The following is a 17,655-nucleotide window of genomic DNA, read 5'->3' as shown; positions in this document are numbered from 1 at the left end:
TCCAAAACTTGACATCAAGTTACATTTTGCCGAGTTTCCGGGTAATGCAAAATTATTTTTCTCTTTTGAATGAATTGACTCATGTACAGCCTACAAACGTCGCTTGTTCTTACAATTCTTTCACAAGATATCCATTTCTTTTTATTTCCTGATATATTTTGTCGCATAATATTAACATTTTTGGGGACTTATTTAGTCGGTTGTAAGATACAGAACTATACTTAATTACATTTTTTAGTGGAAGTACAATGTTGGCAACAAGATTCACTTTTTCAAACTTTTTCTTCTTTTTCCCGTGTTTTTTTCTACTTTTTTAAAATTCCTTTAAAAAAATCTCATTGTGTTTATTTTTTCTGAGCTGTTACTTTTTTCTTTTTGTTCTTTATTTACTTTTTACCTACATTTCTTTCTTTTCTTTTTTTCTGGCTCTTTTCTAAATTTTTCCTTCTTTTTTTTCTCTTCCTTTTGTTTCTTTTTTTCTCAGCTTTTTACTACTTTTTCATTTTGGTATTATTTTCTTTTTTGTTCTATTCCCCCCTTCCTTTTAGTCATTTTGTGCATAATTTTACATAATATTTGGTCATGTTGGGATTAAAGAAGCAAAAACAACCTGAAGAGCCGTTTAGGACCCGAAAGAGCCGGTTCCTTTCAGTGAGCCGAGCCAAAGAAGCCGATTCTCGACAAACTCTACTAACTTTACTAAACTTCGTTCTAATTCGACTCGACTTCAAAATACCACATTTGGGACACAACGTCAGGGGAACCCGTGTATTTTTACCTACATGCATTGAAACTTTGACTTAAGTCGCTTCTGAATTAGTAATTTTGAGCCCTCATTTTTGTGCGCTGGCTAGATTTTCTTGTGCGCTGAGAATGTGCGAGCAGTGCGCAATTGCGCACGCGCGCAGCTTAGAGGGAACACTGATTGTGAGTCCCAAATATTTAAAGTGAGTGACACGTTCAACTATTTATTATTGTTTTTAGTAGTAAGTGCCAAGTCTGGGGAATATTAACACATTTTTTTACACTATGTTGTTGGGTGTGGATGAGTATTTTCTTTGTCGATCTACATTCGGATCAAGAAAGTTGTCAGCGCACCCTTTGGTAAAGTGGGTGACAGACTGGTGGTTAGCAGTTATGGAGTTATTGTCCTTGAGGAGTGTGATAATGGCAGTATCGTCAGAGTATTTTAAGTCTATAGTAACAGGGGTAGGGAAGCACGGCGGCGCAATGGTTAGCGCACAGTTCTAAGGTCTTGAGAACCTCCTGTGTGGGTTCAAATCCAGCTACCAGACTTCCTGTGCGGAGTTTGTATGTTCTCCCCGTGCTTGCGTGGGTTTCCTCCGGGCACTCTGGTTTCCTCCCACATTCCAAAGACATGCATTTCAGGTGGATTGGCCGATCCAAATTGTCCCTAGGTGTGAATGAGCGAGCGAGTTGTCTGTCCCTGTGTGCCCTGCGATTGGCTGGCAACCAGTTCAGGGTGTCCCCTGCCCACTGCCCGATGATTGCTGGGATGGGCTCCAGCACCCCCGCGACCCTACTGAGGATAAGCGGTGCAGCTGATGAGATGAGTAACAGGGGTGGGGCTTGTGCTGTCGAGGGTGAAATTTCTTCCTTTACAAGGCCCAGCAAACACATTCAATCAAGAGACGCATCATGTACAGTATATTTTTCAACATTGCTGGTTTTAATGATGGGAATTCCGGCTCTTTTTCGAGAACCAGCTCTTTTAGCTCAGGTAACTAAAAATGGCTTTCAAATAGCTCTTAAGAGTTTTGTTGTTTTAATCAACAATTTGCCAATAATTATTCACAAAATGACTTAATTTAGATTTAGATTTATTATCCTACTGAATTTTAATATAATTTTTTTTACTGTATAGTGAACTTTTAAGTTATTCTACTTAAGTTTTTTTTTTTTATACAAAGCAACTTTAAAATCAAGCAACACAGAATCTCTGAATAACATGACACAACAAGATGTAAATACAAAAAATACTTTTTTGTACAACAACAACAACAAATAAACTAAATATAAGAATAAACTTTGCATTTGTTCTGTTCCCTTAAAAACACAGGAATATTAATTAACATAGATCTACAAAACCTGATAAAATACAAAGCAATTTTAACTTTTTCTACACTCTACAAATTTAAAGTCAACGACACGGAATCCCTGGGGAAAATGCATAATGACCAATCACAAGAGAGATAAAACCATTTTGAAGGGAGCTGGCTTCTGATTGGTGTGGAGCCAGCTCCCGCCGTCCACCTCATGAGAATATGAGTAAGAGTAAAATAAATCTAAAAAGATGTACATTTTACTTTGTAGTTAAATCTTGTGTGTTTTTACAAACACACACTGGGCATTTGCAAGAGATTCAGATTCAGATCTACTTTATTGTCATTCTAGTACACGTGTATACAGAACGAAATGTCGATACATCTGACCCGCACAGTTTCCTTGAATGTACAGATATAAGTAAAAGTTGTATTGTATTATGGCTACGTATAGTATTTTACCATAGTGCCGATAGTGCAAGAGGAGTAGCTAACCAGATGTGCAAAATGGGCAGTCAGGTTAACAAGTCAGGTAAACAGTAACATTAACACTGTAACAATAACGCTGTAAGTACAATAGTGCAGAGAGCAAATGTGCAATGAGTGGCAAGCTATAAAGAACTGCCAGTAGTGCAAAAAGTCAGATTAGCAGCCGTTTAGATTTAGGTTAACTATATGTTAGATTGACCATTTAACAGTCTAATGGCCAGGGGGACTAGACTACTGCGGAACCTGGTGGTCCTGCACCGCACACTGCAGTACCTCTTCCCAGAGGCTAGCAGAGTGAACAGTCCATGATGGGGGTGAGAGGGGTCCCCGATAATGTTCTTAGCATGGGATAGGCAGCGCTTCTGGCCAATGTCCTGAATGGAGGGATCATTTAAATAAGTTTGTGTATTGTTACCTATACTTAATTTATATTTTAAATACTGTACGTTATTTACGGTGCTATATTTATAAGTACGTAGGTTTACATCTACGTTTTCCTGTAACATGTTTTCCCCTATTGATACTGATACACTTTTTTTCACTAACTGGGAGGGGCTACTTCATTTCATTTTTGCATATCACGGAGGTCTGGTCCCCATCAACTGCAATAAACGAGGGATTACTGTATAAGTAATAAAACTGATAAGTTTACCTCACCCAAACCTCAAATAAGAAATTCCAACCTGTTCTAAAAGCCCTCCTATGAGCCCTTTCTTTTTAATAAACCTCTTAGGTTACAAAAGCAGATCAGTCCTAAAGGGTGTGGAAAAACAAAGAACAGCAACATGATGGGCTGATAGTGACACTAAGGCAAACGGTGCATAATAGTCAAAACAATGAACAACAGTGAAAGACAACAACTCTGGCATCCTATGCAATCTCCTTTGCAGATGTCCCATATTAAAGACACAATAAACTTAATAGAAACATTTTTCTATATTTCAACTACTCAATGGGTTTGCAGCATATTTGTAATAGGGAGTCTCAAGTTTTTAGACTAATGGTTTAAAAATCCAACCTGTGAATAGAAATGAATTGAATAGAAAAAATATTTAGTCCATGAGTCATAAAGTTTTATGCTCCAACGCGTTGACACTATATATGAGCTATTATGAATATTATTTAAAGTATGGCCATTTCATGATCATATTTTCACGGTTTGTATGCTTGCTTGAAATCCTTGAAAATGCTTGAATTTAAATGTTTTCAAAGATTGAAAAATTGAATTGAACTTTGGGTGAAGTGCTTGTAAATGCTTGAAATTGTTGCCATGTTTCACAACAGGTCTGCTTAAAAATGATGCCGACACTGCTCTCTGTTGGATTTGCTTTGCCATTGCACTTCTTCCCTCTTGATAAATTGCAGCTGGCATTAGTTTGTATGGCATTGTGCATTAAAGCGTCATCGCTCCTTAAGGGTCGCGCCCAAGAGGACAGGTGCATACTACACTATGAAATGTGTATTAGTGCAAGAATTACGTATAAGTAATACATTCATTAAGGGCCATGCAAAAATTAATGTAGCGTAAATTGTAATGGAACTGCAACTGAAAATGTACATCGTTTTTACCCAATACCAAATATTAATAGTTTAAAAATGCATATATAAATCACAGATATATTTGTGACTATAAAATATATGATACACAACAGATTTCTTCTTTATGTGCTACCGGAGATATTGGATCATTTGCTTTAAGTCTTCAAAAAGGGCTTAATTTTGTCATGATGACTGATTATTTTAACCTCTACCCGCTCGTTTGGCGCCAGCCGCTGCTGGCTTCCTGATTGGTTCCCCGTCCTACTTAAGCTCAGTCCTTTCACTCGCTGTTGTCAGTCCGTCAGCAAACCTCTGTTTCTACAAGGCAAGCATTTTGACTCTGACTCCCGTCGGTCCCGCTTTTTTCACCTGTTTTCCACCCTTCAATTCCTGATTTCCCCGTTTGTCTCCGGTTACGACCTGCTTTTTTGACCCGACCACGTTTTGATCTCCCATCCCGGCTTACGACTCGGTTTTTTATCCCGACCACGTTTTGCTCTCCTGTCCCGGCTATCGATTTGTTTTTCCGTCTACGTTAATTCGATCTCCCGCTCCGGAAGGTCCACTTCTGCATTCGGAACACGTTCTGATTCTGTGAGCGGCTTGCTTCCCCCGTCCAGCGAGCACCGGATTGCGGGCGATGCCTTTCCCCTTTATCTCAATAAACTTTTGGTTATTGTTACGCATCTTGATCTTGATTCCGTTCTGGTTGTGACAAATTTGGCCATGAAAAAGGTGTACAAACTATGTGTTTTGTATATTTATCAGAGAGAAAGAAAAATATAAGCCTAGGAATGGGGATATAAAAAGTCTGGAATTTTGAAACACCATAGATAATGGAACCATGTGAGATAGACCTTGACACATTTGGTACTTCCTTGTGTCATTGTCAGGCCAGTTAAAAAAACGAGCCCCTGGAACAGCAGCTCGTTCACATTTTCAAAGGCGTTTATTCATTATGCCGTGATGCACTCCATTCGGTTTCAAAGGTAAACAAATGGTATATAGCAGGATAAAACGGTGCTCTGCGGATTCGGAAGATGCTCAAGTCGAGTTCAAAGAGCTTTTGTGTTTTATTTTCCACCAGACCTATCTGCTTTCAACCTAATTTTAGCACTGCTGTCAGGGGTAGAACAAATTAGATAGGAGGAATGTGGCTGGCCTTGCAGGATAGTGAGGTCATGCTCATTACCATGTTTTTGCTTCTATTTGTTAGTATGGCATTCAAATGGTGAAAGTAAGAGGTGATTATTCGAGCGAGCCTAAGAAATGCACATACTTGCACATGCATCATGAACGGCCTGACAGAGGCAGCACTTGGGACACTATCGATGAAATGACTGCCGCGAGTTAAAAAATTCCAAATTTTGTCAAGCTCCTTTAATATCAAGTGATGAATTTAAAAAAGGCTTTTAAGTGTTTCACAGCTCCAGCCATGGTTATTCTTTTTTGTTCATTATAGTCCGTTATGACTTTTTCAACATTGTAAGTTGATACAATTATTCACCTTTGCTAACCGGTTGAAAGGACTGTGTCTTGAAATAAGAACCAATGAATTTGACATTGCCTGAAGTGTTTGAGATGAGAGTATGTGTCTGCTTGCATGTGTGTGACTGCTCCTAACAAAGAGACACCTTTTCTGCCCCCAGGTCTATGTGTGAAATCAATCTGGAGGCAGAACTGTTCACTCTTCAGGACAGTAATGCCAAGCTAGTGGCCGCGCTGCAGGAAGCCAACGGCAGCGTAGAGCAGTGGAAGCAGCAGCTGGCTGAGTACCAGGAGGAGACAGCTCGCCTGAAAGAACAGGTAGAAAAACTGTGATAGCTCGAATTTGAATGTCTGGAACACTTGAGTGGCAATGCATCCATCGTTGCGGAGATACTCATAGATAATGACGCCATAGCGCAGGGGTGTCCAAACTTTTCAGAAAGCGGGCCGGATTTAGTAAGCTGATAATTCTTTGAACAGTCTTTTAATAAATTATCCCTCTGTGAATGGTTTGCAGTGCTTGAAGAACAGCGTCACGACCTCACCTTTGTAGCATTTTCATTTCATTTGCAGTGTCTCGTGAAAAAGCGTTGCTTTGCTTCACATTTTCACAGCAATCGTTTCCAGTAAGTTTTTTTGTAGTCCGCATGTTTCGTCCGGCAGTGTCTCTTTTTTGAAAACAGCCACAGTCTCTTGGGAAATTCGGAAGATGCAGTTGTTTCAGATTTCGGGGAAAAAATACTCCAATTGACCTGAAAGCAGTGGCCCTCACTGTCAGCTTTCCTTTTTTTAATATGCAGTCACCATGTCGGAAATTGGACGGGCTCAAATTCTTACAGAAACCCAAGGACAACATGTGCAAAGGGTTACTGCCGTCTGGTAAAATTGTGATTTATTTTATTTTTTGTACAAATCTATGTTATACTGCAGTCAAGATGAAAAGTGAGAAAAAAGAAACAAAAGGAAGAGGGGAAAAAAAGAAGGAAAAATTTAGAAAAAAAACTGAAAAAAAGAAAAGAAAGAAAGAAAGGAAAAAAGTAAATAGAGAACAAAAATAAAAAAGTAACAGCTAGGAAACAATATACACAATGTGATTTTTTTTTTAAAGGAATTTTAAAAAGTAGAAAAAAACAGGGAAAAAGAATAAAAAGTTTGTGTTGCGTTCAAAAAATTTCCAATTATATCAAGTCAATCTCGTTGCCAACATTGTATTTCCACTAAAAAAATGTGATTAAATACAGTTGTGTATCGTGCAACCGACTAAATAAGCCCCCAAAAATGTTAGTATTATGCGACAAGAGATACCAGGAAAAAAAAGAAATGGAAATCTTGTGAAAGAATTGTTGTGAAAACAAATGACGTTTGTAGGCCGTACAAGCTTTGCAATAGTACATGAGTCAATTCCTTTAAAAGTGAAAAATAATTTTGCATTGCCGGAATCTCCGCTATGTGTAAATTGATGTCAAGTTTTGGACATGCTTGATAATGATTTAGTTGCCACACTTGGGATTGCTGTTGCTCACTGAGTTTGTGTGAACGCTCAGACCCGTGGAAAATTTGAGGGAACATTGCTCCTGCTATATTTTTAAGTACGCACACTTGTAAGGCGGCCGCAGCAGAGAGCATCTGCGCCCTATCGGATGGTGCGCCCTCTGTAATATATTAAATACTAAGCTAAAACCAGCTACAAAGACTGCACCTCTTAACACGGTGCGCTCCATGATGGTGAAAATACGGTGATCAAACAACAAACCTAACCCTTTTACTCTAGACTGGACAAATGTTTAGAATTGCCTGCAGATTCCCGCCATTGCTTGAAGTACCACAATTAAGAAAATTCACATTTTTTGGCCCAAAAAAAAAGAAAAACCCATTTTTTTGTGCCAGGCTATGGGATTTCCATCAGTGGCAGTCAGTTTGAAGGTGATCCCTTGAATAAACACGCATATTGGCACACACAATGCTGCAAAGTCAACCAGGTGGCTGAAACTAGAGCAGGCCCCCAGGGGTTGAAGGTAAGGGGGGATGGCAGACACCTTATACTGTCCACTTTCCTCTCCCGTCATGCCCCACTTAAAATAACATGATAGATTACCATTAGGACTCTAGGGATCTTTTTCTATATTTGGTCATTGTTTTGTATAGGAACTGGGGTACATTTTACTATGTCCACATATGTTACAATTTGTCCTTGATGTTAGTGGCTCTCCAATTGAGATACCCCTTCATTAGATTTAGGAGTAAGTATTAATATTATATATGTTTGAAAGTAAGTATTAAAGGATGTATTTTAGAAAAATATGAGCAATGTGCATCAAATAATTTCTTATTCTGGACGGAAATTTACACTTAATGCAAAGAAAGACATGTAATTGAGATGAAAGAATAAAAATCCAATGCAAAGAGTTTTGCTAATTTTGCAATTTTTTCTTTATTTTACCACATTTAATTCTTTAACATATCAAACAAGAAAAAGTCTTAAATGTGCAAAATTACTGTATTTTATTGTATTTGGGTAGTACCCCTATCTATGAATGTCTCTACATAAGAAAGTTTTAGGTTACGAAGTACCTAACTCGGAAAATATTTTCTCTCGTGACAAATGAGCTTCAGGATACAAAGTAAAAAATACATTACAGTACGCGCTGCCATTAGCCACTCTATGAGTATCCCGAACGTAAGCAAACTGGCTATCACTTAAAATCTGCCTGGCAACCCAGCATGCTCTTCGTGTTATTGTCACAGTTTAGAGTTCAGAGACTGGGAGGAGGATGGGTAAGATAGCAGTGAGGACGAGGCAGCCATCATTCAATCAGCCCAAATCTAACACATTTCAGCAAAATTCCATGAAGTCTGAATTTGTGGAAAGAAATCCCCTGGAAATAGTGTTGACAAGTAGGGCTATTGCTACGTCTGCTTTGCACAATTCTGACGGATTGTCAAAAGCCGGCAAAAGCAGATGTCACTGGATCAGTTTTTCAAGAAACGCGAGGCACAAAGGTAAATGAAGATTCTCCTTATTTCCTTTATTCTTTTTTTTTTTTTTAATTAGGTGCCTCTCATTTTATGTTTATTGTGCAGTAATCTAATTTTAATATGTATTTATTTCATGTTCTGAAGCTTCTTTATGATTTATTGAAAAAAAATAACGTACTGTCCCTTAGCGGGGCATGAAACGGATTAGCACATTTCCATTTAAAATGCGTTTTTACTTACAAAGTTTTCAGGTTAAGTAGTTACTCCCAAATGTAATTAAATTCGGAAGTAAAGGTAGCACAGTATATAGTTTTGAGACCAGGGGATGTTTTAACTTCCATTATGGGGGTCTGTGCAAGTCAAGTCAAGTCACATTTATTTGCATTGCCCTTAATCACAAAATGTCTCAAATGACAGCCCAAATTACATTTACACCATCCCATGATCTTAACCCAACAAGGAAAAACTCAAAACCTCAGAACGAGGAAAACCTTGAGAAGGGGCCTCATATGGGGTAATCCCCTTCCAGGAGGACCAGGGTGCAATAGATTTAGCATTGGGTAACAATACACAAAACATAGTAAACATCAATAAATGAAAACAATAGGTAATATGTGAAAATTTGTCTAGAAAGTGCATGACAGCCTGTAAAATAGCCTTTTGAAAAGCTCTGTAATGAAGGGCTGTAAAAATAAATGTGACTAGACTATGTATTCTTTAAAATGATAATTTAACCCCTTAATGTTCTGACAGCCCGCAAGTTTGTACGATGTCACCAGTCACTAAAATATGTGAAATACGCCCCACTCCACATAGACCACTGGTGTCAAACAGGCAGCCCGAGGGCCAGTTCAGGCCTGCTAAGGGATTACCTCCGGTCCGCGAGACAACACTCAGAGAAGCGCAAGAGAAAAACAAGCTGCAGGTTGAAATATGTCAACTTGATGTTGCCAAAGCGGGGTGCCTCTCACAAAGACACTGTACTTGTATTTATTTCTCTCTCTTTCTCTCTCTCTCTCTCTCTCTCTCTTCCACACCTTTTCTCTCACTCTCTGTCTCTTTTACTCTCTGTGTCTCTTTTTCTTTCCTTTGTTCTTTTGTTGCTCTTTGTCTCTTTCTCTCTGTGTCTTTGTCTTCATTTTTTCCTTTTCTCTTTCTCTCTTCCTACCCTTCGCGCTTTCTTTTCTCTTTTCTCTCCTTCTGTCTTTCTATTTCTTTTCGGATTTCTTTCATCCTCTCCCTTTCTTTCCCCCTCTCTCACGACTTGTCTTTTTATCTGTTTTGTCTCTCCCGCTCTCTTTCTTTGTCCCGCCCTCTCTCTTCTTTTCCCTCCCTCTTTCTCTTATTTCTTTATCCCTCTTTTTCTTTCTCTTTAATCTACTAGTCAAGCCCCCGACAGAATGTTTGTTCTATCGTGTGGCCCCCGAGTTAAAATGAGTTTGACACACCTGACATAGACAATAATTGCTATAACAGTCCATTGTACAAAATAATATCTGAGTATGTCTAGTAAAGTTTTTTGTCATTTCTTTCCCCCTTATCCTTCTTCATTGTTGGTTCAACAGCAGTCAGAATGTTTCTCTTGCATGTCATCCACACACTGCGTTCAGAAGAAGATTGACTTTTGGGGAGACTGTACAACGTAGTACAAACCAGAATCGAGAGCATGACTGTAAAAATGATAATCGCCTGTTACCGTTTTATAAACTTTTGTGTTCATTCATTACTCAGGGGAAGCACCAAAACATTGGATGCATGCGTCACCAGTTTGCAAATGAGTCATGCAGATTTTGAATTGTTTTGTCATTTTACGTGAGCAGCCTTGTACAATCAATTAGTTTCGCATGCTCGTTTTAACAACCCACAGTGAAAAGCTTGCCAGCAGTAGTTAAGTCCAGTTGTAATGTAAATGCTTTTATATTTAGTGCTTCCTTTCGGTTTAGCATTGTTCCCTGTAAGGTTGCTTGGTATCTCAAGACTAAAAATGCTGGCTTCAGAGCTTCGACAAACATTATATTTGTATACTAAAAGCCCAAGTCAATGGTATATTTTGTGACAGTGTGCTTGCTCTAAAACTACCATTTTTTCCGCACTTTAAGGCGCACCCCCCAAAAATAGTTTTTGGCCCTATATTTTCCATACATAAGGCGCACCGGATTATAAGGCGCTACAATGTGAACGTCGACAAAAAAGTCAGATAGTTCAGTCAAACTTATTACCCCCTTAACATTCCGAAAGCTTGCAAAGTACAAATACGTGTCGTAGACACGTGCGGATGCGGTGACTGTACGATGTCACCAAACAAACATTTCTTAGTTTCCATTTTATTTTTTGCTGGCAACTGTGTGGACAGCAAAGTAAGAATTTTATCGTGCAGGGAAACGGGGTTCTTTACTGTGCATGTGACAATAAATACTTTGAATTGAATTTTGTTTAAAAATAGACTCATCACAGAAACATCAAGATCGTTCTAAAACAAGATACCGGGAAAATATAAATCCGCATAGCTCACCTAAGTTCTCTTGCAGCCTTCACGTTCATTAATGATACGTAACCATGGTCTTCTTACAACCGTGAATGTCGTAAATCCAGGAGAGTAAAATATTTACAAATACAGAATAGTGAAACATGTTTTCTTTATGCCGTAGACAACCAAACTTGCTATTCACATTCATCTTTTTCGGCCAATTGCAGGCTTTGTTTTGCCCCTTTAGCCTATGCGAGCCTGTAAATGATAAAAATAATCCGCCCCCTTTACCTCTGAATAACTTTAGCCAATAGTGACTGATTCAAATGATGATTGACACATTGGTTAGGAAATGAAACGCCGATATATAAATCCCAGCATACACCGCGGACGACTTCGCCTTCGGGGGAAAATCTAGTCGGCGGCTGCTTGCTTTAGTTGCAAGACTTTGCGACTTAATATTGATCATTATATAAGGCGCACTGTATTATAAGGCGCATGGTCAGCTTTTGAAAAAAATAAAGGCTTTTAGTTGCGCCTTATAGTGCAGAAAATACGGTAGTTGGAGTTAAATCATTGTTTGCTTGTGTTTAATTGTTTGAGCTCTTACTGTGAATTAAAATGACACAAAGTGTATTATGGTGACTAAAAGTGATCCAAGGTTGAACAATGTGACACTTTGTGATGTTTATGGACGGAATAAAGGGCAAAACACCAGTTAGAGCTACCTCATTTTTCATTTGGGGAGCATGCTAATTAAGTTACCAATACACACATAGCCAATCAAGCTTGCATCCAATAACTTTTCTCGGCCTATTCACACATTGAACCTGCGCCCCATTCTCAGGTCTCTTGCAAGCCTTTACAGATTTTCTGTCAGAATGCCCTGTATTTGTCTCCATCCATGTTCCTATCATCTCTAACGATCTTCCCAGTCCATACTGGAGAAAATCATTCCCAGAGCATGATGCTGCCACCACCATACATATCAATGGGGATGGTGTTTTCAAAGTGATGTGCAATGCTACTCTTACGCCAAAAAAAACACTTTACATTTACCCCAAAAAGTTCTATTTTGGTCTTATCTGACCAGACCAGCTTGTTCCACTTGTTATTTATGTCTCCCACGTGTGGTTTTGCGACCGCTAAACAGGCATTTTCATTATCTTCATTCAGAAAGGGCTTTTTCTTAGCGCTCTTCCATAAAGGGTCGATTTTTGCAGAGCACGAGTAAGTTTCTTATGCACAAATAATTGCCACATGAGCTGTGTATGCCTGCTGTTTTCTCCTTGTTTATAGCTATGGGCAGTGTTTGGTAGGTTTCCATTTGTTTTATGCATAATTTTCTTGCACCCCATTCCTGCTTTGATCGTTTCCACAACTTTTTCCCGGACCTGCCTGGTGTGTTCTTCGGTCTTCATAATGTTGTCTGTTCTCGACTGTCTCTTTTTACATACATTTGAGCCCGTCACAGAGCAAGTGCATTTAAACTGAGACTCTGTCATTGTTAGTCATTTAGATGAACATTGGATTATTCATAGTACATCTGGGAACTTCTGGAGTCAGTTAGCTTAGCTGAGAAAACAGCGGTGCAGTATTTTTGCAACACCTTCTTTTCGTTTTTTTTTCCTGTAAACAAAATGTTGAAATAATTCATTCCCTTCACAATTGTGTATCCCATGTTGATTCTTGGAAAATATTTTCAGTTTTTTGGCTCTAAGTTTGAAGCCTGAAATGTGGCAATATAACAAAAAGTTCTTGGGAGGCCATACTTCCGCTAAGCATACAGTATTACATTCCAGAGAAAGTATGAAATCTTCTAGAAGCAGCTATTAATGCTTACAATTGAGGTCTTTTTTCAAGCTAATTACTGTACATACATCAACAACATGTAAACAAGTCTTGTATACTGTTTTTGATAAGCGTTCCCTAGCTGTCTTTTTTTCTTTTTCCAACGAGCTTATTCATTTGGGAATTCAATCTTCCAATTAGCGGTATAGCTTCAGAGGCACTGAGCCGTGATGGAAAACTGCAAACACTGTGAACCATGAAGTTGACAAAGTTGTTTAATAACATTGTCACTCACCTTTTTGAGCCTTTTCCGAACGTATAATATGTTTGAAAGTAGGTCAGACTCAGAAAAGGAAAGCAGCTCATGTAAGTGCTTTCTGTGTCACGTTTGATGTTTCATTGCTGTGACTAATGCCAGTCAAATAAGGGGCAAAATGGATCAAGCGAATGTAAATGATTTACATTCCTTTAACTAATGAGTTTAAATATAGAACAACAAATTGTGGACCTATTTAATTTGCTTTGGATAGTTTTGGGTACTTTTGTCCATCCATTATCCATCCATTATCTGCACTGCTTATCCTCAGTAGGGTCGCGGGTGTGCTGGACCGGTTGCCAGACAGTCGCAGGGCACACAGAGACGAACAACTTGCTCACTCATTCACAACTAGGGACAATTTGGACCGGCCAGTTAACCTGACATGCATGTCTTTGGAATGTGGGAGGTAACCGGAGTGCCCGGAGGAAACCCACGAAAGCACAGGGAGAACATGCAAACTCAACACAGGAGGTTCGATCTCATGACGTCAGAACTGTTCCGCACACAATTGTATTTTATACTGCGGTCAACATTACTGGCAGGCCACATATTAGTATTTTTATGACAGAGGCCGCGGGCCAGGAAAGATGTGATCTGGCCTGCTGGCCGTAATATGGACATGCTTGGTTTAAGCTTTCTTTTAATGTCTTATGTGGCCTATATACTGTAGCTACAGACTACATTTTCAGTTGGCCTTCAAAAATGAGTCAAAATGGAAAAAATCAGCTAGCATTGAATGAGTAAAGAGAACATTATGACCCTAATCATGTTCTCAGGAGGAGGTAAGCAGTCATGTGTGATCTGTAAATGAAGAGCCTGCAATCATTAGGTCTGCTTAAATTTCTTATAACATATCAAGCCCTGTGTCAGGTAATAACTCTAACGAGATCACCTCATGGGGGTGATGTCCTTTTATCATTCATCTTTCTCCTTTGCCATCTGATTTATGAAAGGGAACACACTTCAACAAAAGAAAAATACTTATCTAGTGTCATTGGAGTCGGTGTTCTGTTTTGTTTTCTAAGAGACATCACGGCAGCAGCAAAGGTTAAACTGAGCCTTGTTTTGAAAGGAAAAATGAACAGGAACATATCATTTGGTGACTTACTGAAGGGAATTAGGTTCATGAAAAATGCTGCAGTGTGGAAGCTACAATAAGCCTTGGTCTTGTTTGTGGCAAAAAGAGCCACTGGTGATTAATACCCCGGCATATATAGAATATGCAGGACACATATTGCTTTGTTGTGCAAAATACCAGCATTATAACTACTCTATCAACCCTCTGAGCATGCATTTTCTTTTACAACAATACATGTCAGGTGTACATTATTTGCTTGTGGACTTAAAAGTTTGATAATTCAGCTATTTATGACTATTTTTGACTCGAACACCTTTAATTGCACATTAGCATCAGACATATCCATACACCTATAATTTTTCATTTATATTTTAACCCCTTAGGAAAGTAAAATTCCTAAAGAAAACAAACTGGATTATATATACATAATAACTATTCACCTAAAAGATTATGTATACGGCCTATTTAAAGCTTTGAAATAGTCAAAAAGGGGTGAGAATTTTTTTTTTTATCATTCATGCACAAATTTGGAGTCAATAGCATCCATCCCTTTTTTGCATCGCTAATCCTTAGTAGGGTCGCGGTGGTGCCGGAGCCCATCCTAGCTATCCTCGGGCAGTGGGCAGGGGACACCCCTGGGAGAGACAACTCACCCGCTCATTCACACATAGGAACGATTTGGTCCGGCCTATTAACCTGTCTTGATTTTGGAATGTGGGGGGAAACCGGAGTGCCCGGAGGAAACTAATGCAGGCACAGGGAGAGCATACAAACTCTGCACTGGGAAGGCCGCGGCGGCAGTGTACATTGTTTGGATGTGAACTTGAGGTGTGATAACTCAGTCATTTATGAATACTTTTTGACTTCCAAACCCCCAAATACTGCATATTCGGTGCCATCAGCCCTATCCGTACATATATAGTTTAATTGATTTATTTACTCCCCTCACCCCTTAGGACAGTGCCAGTTCTGAAATTTAATATAAAAAACCTGGACTTTTTATACATAAGTGAATATTTCATATTGCCTAATTAAAGCTTTGAATTAGTCAAATATTTGTGGCAATTCTTTTCAATACATGTCATTGTTTTTGACAAGAGCAGTTTCCCCAAATACATCACATGTGATGTTGCCTGTAAATTACCATTATTTGATCTTTGGTGCCACAAGCTGTTTTAGTGGTGTGAACACTTCACATAAATTTTTACTTTGCATACAATTGACTCCACGGCACTAAACAGAAAAATACCCAGGAAATGCATTGAAATACACCAGGTTCATGTGTGGTCCCTTTTCAAGGTTTCTTCATTTTCCTCATGTTGAGGTTTTTTTAGTTTTTCCTTGCCTTCATGTGGGTTTTAGATCAGGGGATGGTGTCATAATAGCCTGTAGTTTGCAAGTCTATGGTCTGTGTAGGACTATAAGACTCCTTGTGATGACTTGACTTAAAATGGATGTCTATACAGTACGTCAAAATAATGTACACAGCATGTTTTGTGTATAGTATTTGTTTGGCTCTCTAATGCCATAACATATACACGATGTCACAAAAGTGAGTACATCCCTCACATTTCTGCAGAGATTTCATTTGAATGTTTATCAGAAAAACACTGCAAATCGCTTTGACACTATAAAAGAAGTCGGTTTAAAGCTTATATGGTTGGTTTGTTGGATGGATCCCTTAATCACTAGGGTCTTAGGGACACCATATCCTGAGGTGTGTCTTGGGCAAGTATACATGGTGGCGCTTATTCTTCTCCAGGCCAACATAGGTTTCGACCCGGTCTCAAACCAGGGACCTTTTGCGTGTTAGGTGAATGTGCTAACCACTGCACTACCGAAACATGCTTGTATAGCGTAGTAAATTTAATTTTCTCCTAAAGATAATTCACACAATAGCCATTAATACCTCAACCCTTGTCAACAAAATTGAGTACACCCCCTACAGGGGGGGGGTTGCTCTTGAAGTCCTCGGATCATGCACTTCAGGAACTTTCACTTTAGGGTGTACTCACTTTTGTTGCAAAGACGTTAAGTTATTGGTGAAAATATATATGGCGAGTTTTTTGAGGTTTAAAATAAATACACTGCTATAATAGCTTGACACAGATTACCTTTCATTGTGTCGAAGCGATGTTTCTTTAATGTTGTTCTACTAAACCCTATAATGAAACGTACATACTGTTACTCACAGCACGATGCCAAAACGAGTTTTTACTTCACAACCCTCTCTCTTTGATTGAACACACAATAAACATGAAAATGTACATAATGTGTACCTGCATGCTACGAAGGTTAATGAACGTCGTTTTTTGTTGCAGGTGGCAGAGTTGGAGGCACAGCTTGGCCATCCCGCTGCTCCTCACACTGACGAAGAGCTTAGTCGCTCACTGGAGGAGCTGCAAGCTTTGCTTAATGCCAAAGACCAGGTAATGTATAGCACACAAACCTCCTACAATGTTGCGCACACATTATACCTGCTCATTATTTTAATTCGACTTTAATTGCGAATGCTGGAGCAAACGGAATTTTCATGGTTTTGATTTATTGATGTAGTGAAGTTCATGAGATCTGTGAGACAAGCTTACGAAACCTATTAAAATGAAGCGGTGGATTGGAGATAATTGAGTTAAATCCGCACGGTTTCAAGACTTTGTTAAGATTATTGTGGGAACAAGAAGCGCTGCAACATCACTTCCTGTGTGTCGTGGGCAAGTTCAGCCTGGTGGCGCCCATCCCCCTCCAGACGGTTTATTTTTGCGTAGGGTTTTTCTCACCCATTCGGTACAAATAATACTAATTTCCATTGTTACCAGGAGCGGGAGAAGCCTCCTGATCTGACTCAGATACAGCACCTTCATCATTTAGTCGCTGTCGTTTTTCAGTGTAAAGTGTCATCCTGCTCTTTAGAAATGAGCCGGGACAATACTGATGCTAGATCCTATGTACTGACGCTGCCCGAATTACGCTACCCGAATTTTTCCGTAAGTTGCTTCAGTGCTGTATTTTGTACGTTTATGGTTAGTATAAGAATGTTTTAAGCTTGTATAAGTAACCTGTATTGGTTAGTACTAAAAAAAAAACATTTCATAAAAACAGTTAAGTTTAACTTACTTTTGGAAGATGTGCTTCGAGAGGTAATCCTCCATGGTAAAAAGTGGCAGGAAAAAGGCGTTCTGACCATTTTCTCAACCGCATCAAGCTTTCTTATTCCACTTTCATTTCACTTTACACCAACCGTATTGAATGGATGCACGAGATATTAAAGATTAATGTCCTGTGGATGGAAAAAGGTTCACACAATACAAAATCTAACTTACAGCAAAGTTTGGATATTTTTCGACATCTCAAAATAATGGTCGTATCTACCGTTTTGCGTAAGTCGAATGGTCTTAAGTCGAGGAGCGTCTGTGGATGTACTATTTTGATTTACCTGTACAGTTGG

At 39.0% G+C, this 17,655-nt stretch overlaps 1 protein-coding gene across 4 annotated transcripts in view; it reads left to right on the top strand.

The window, feature by feature from the left end:
- Positions 1 to 17,655, top strand: part of LOC148355348 (homer protein homolog 3-like) — a 69,208-nt gene that overhangs the window by 42,911 nt on the left and 8,642 nt on the right. For all 4 annotated transcript variants that reach the window (XM_088349704.1, XM_088349706.1, XM_088349705.1 and 1 more), the window contains 2 exons: positions 5,741 to 5,897; positions 16,532 to 16,639. In XM_088349704.1, the coding sequence (XP_088205830.1) occupies positions 5,741 to 5,897; positions 16,532 to 16,639 (265 nt within the window). The remainder of the gene's footprint in view (positions 1 to 5,740; positions 5,898 to 16,531; positions 16,640 to 17,655) is intronic.

Source organism: Urocampus carinirostris, chromosome 12 (genome assembly GCF_059441175.1).
Source record: "Urocampus carinirostris isolate Australia breed hairy pipefish chromosome 12, RoL_Ucar_1.0, whole genome shotgun sequence".
In the NCBI taxonomy this organism is placed as follows: domain Eukaryota; kingdom Metazoa; phylum Chordata; class Actinopteri; order Syngnathiformes; family Syngnathidae; genus Urocampus; species Urocampus carinirostris.
This window is presented reverse-complemented; position numbering and strand designations above follow the sequence as displayed.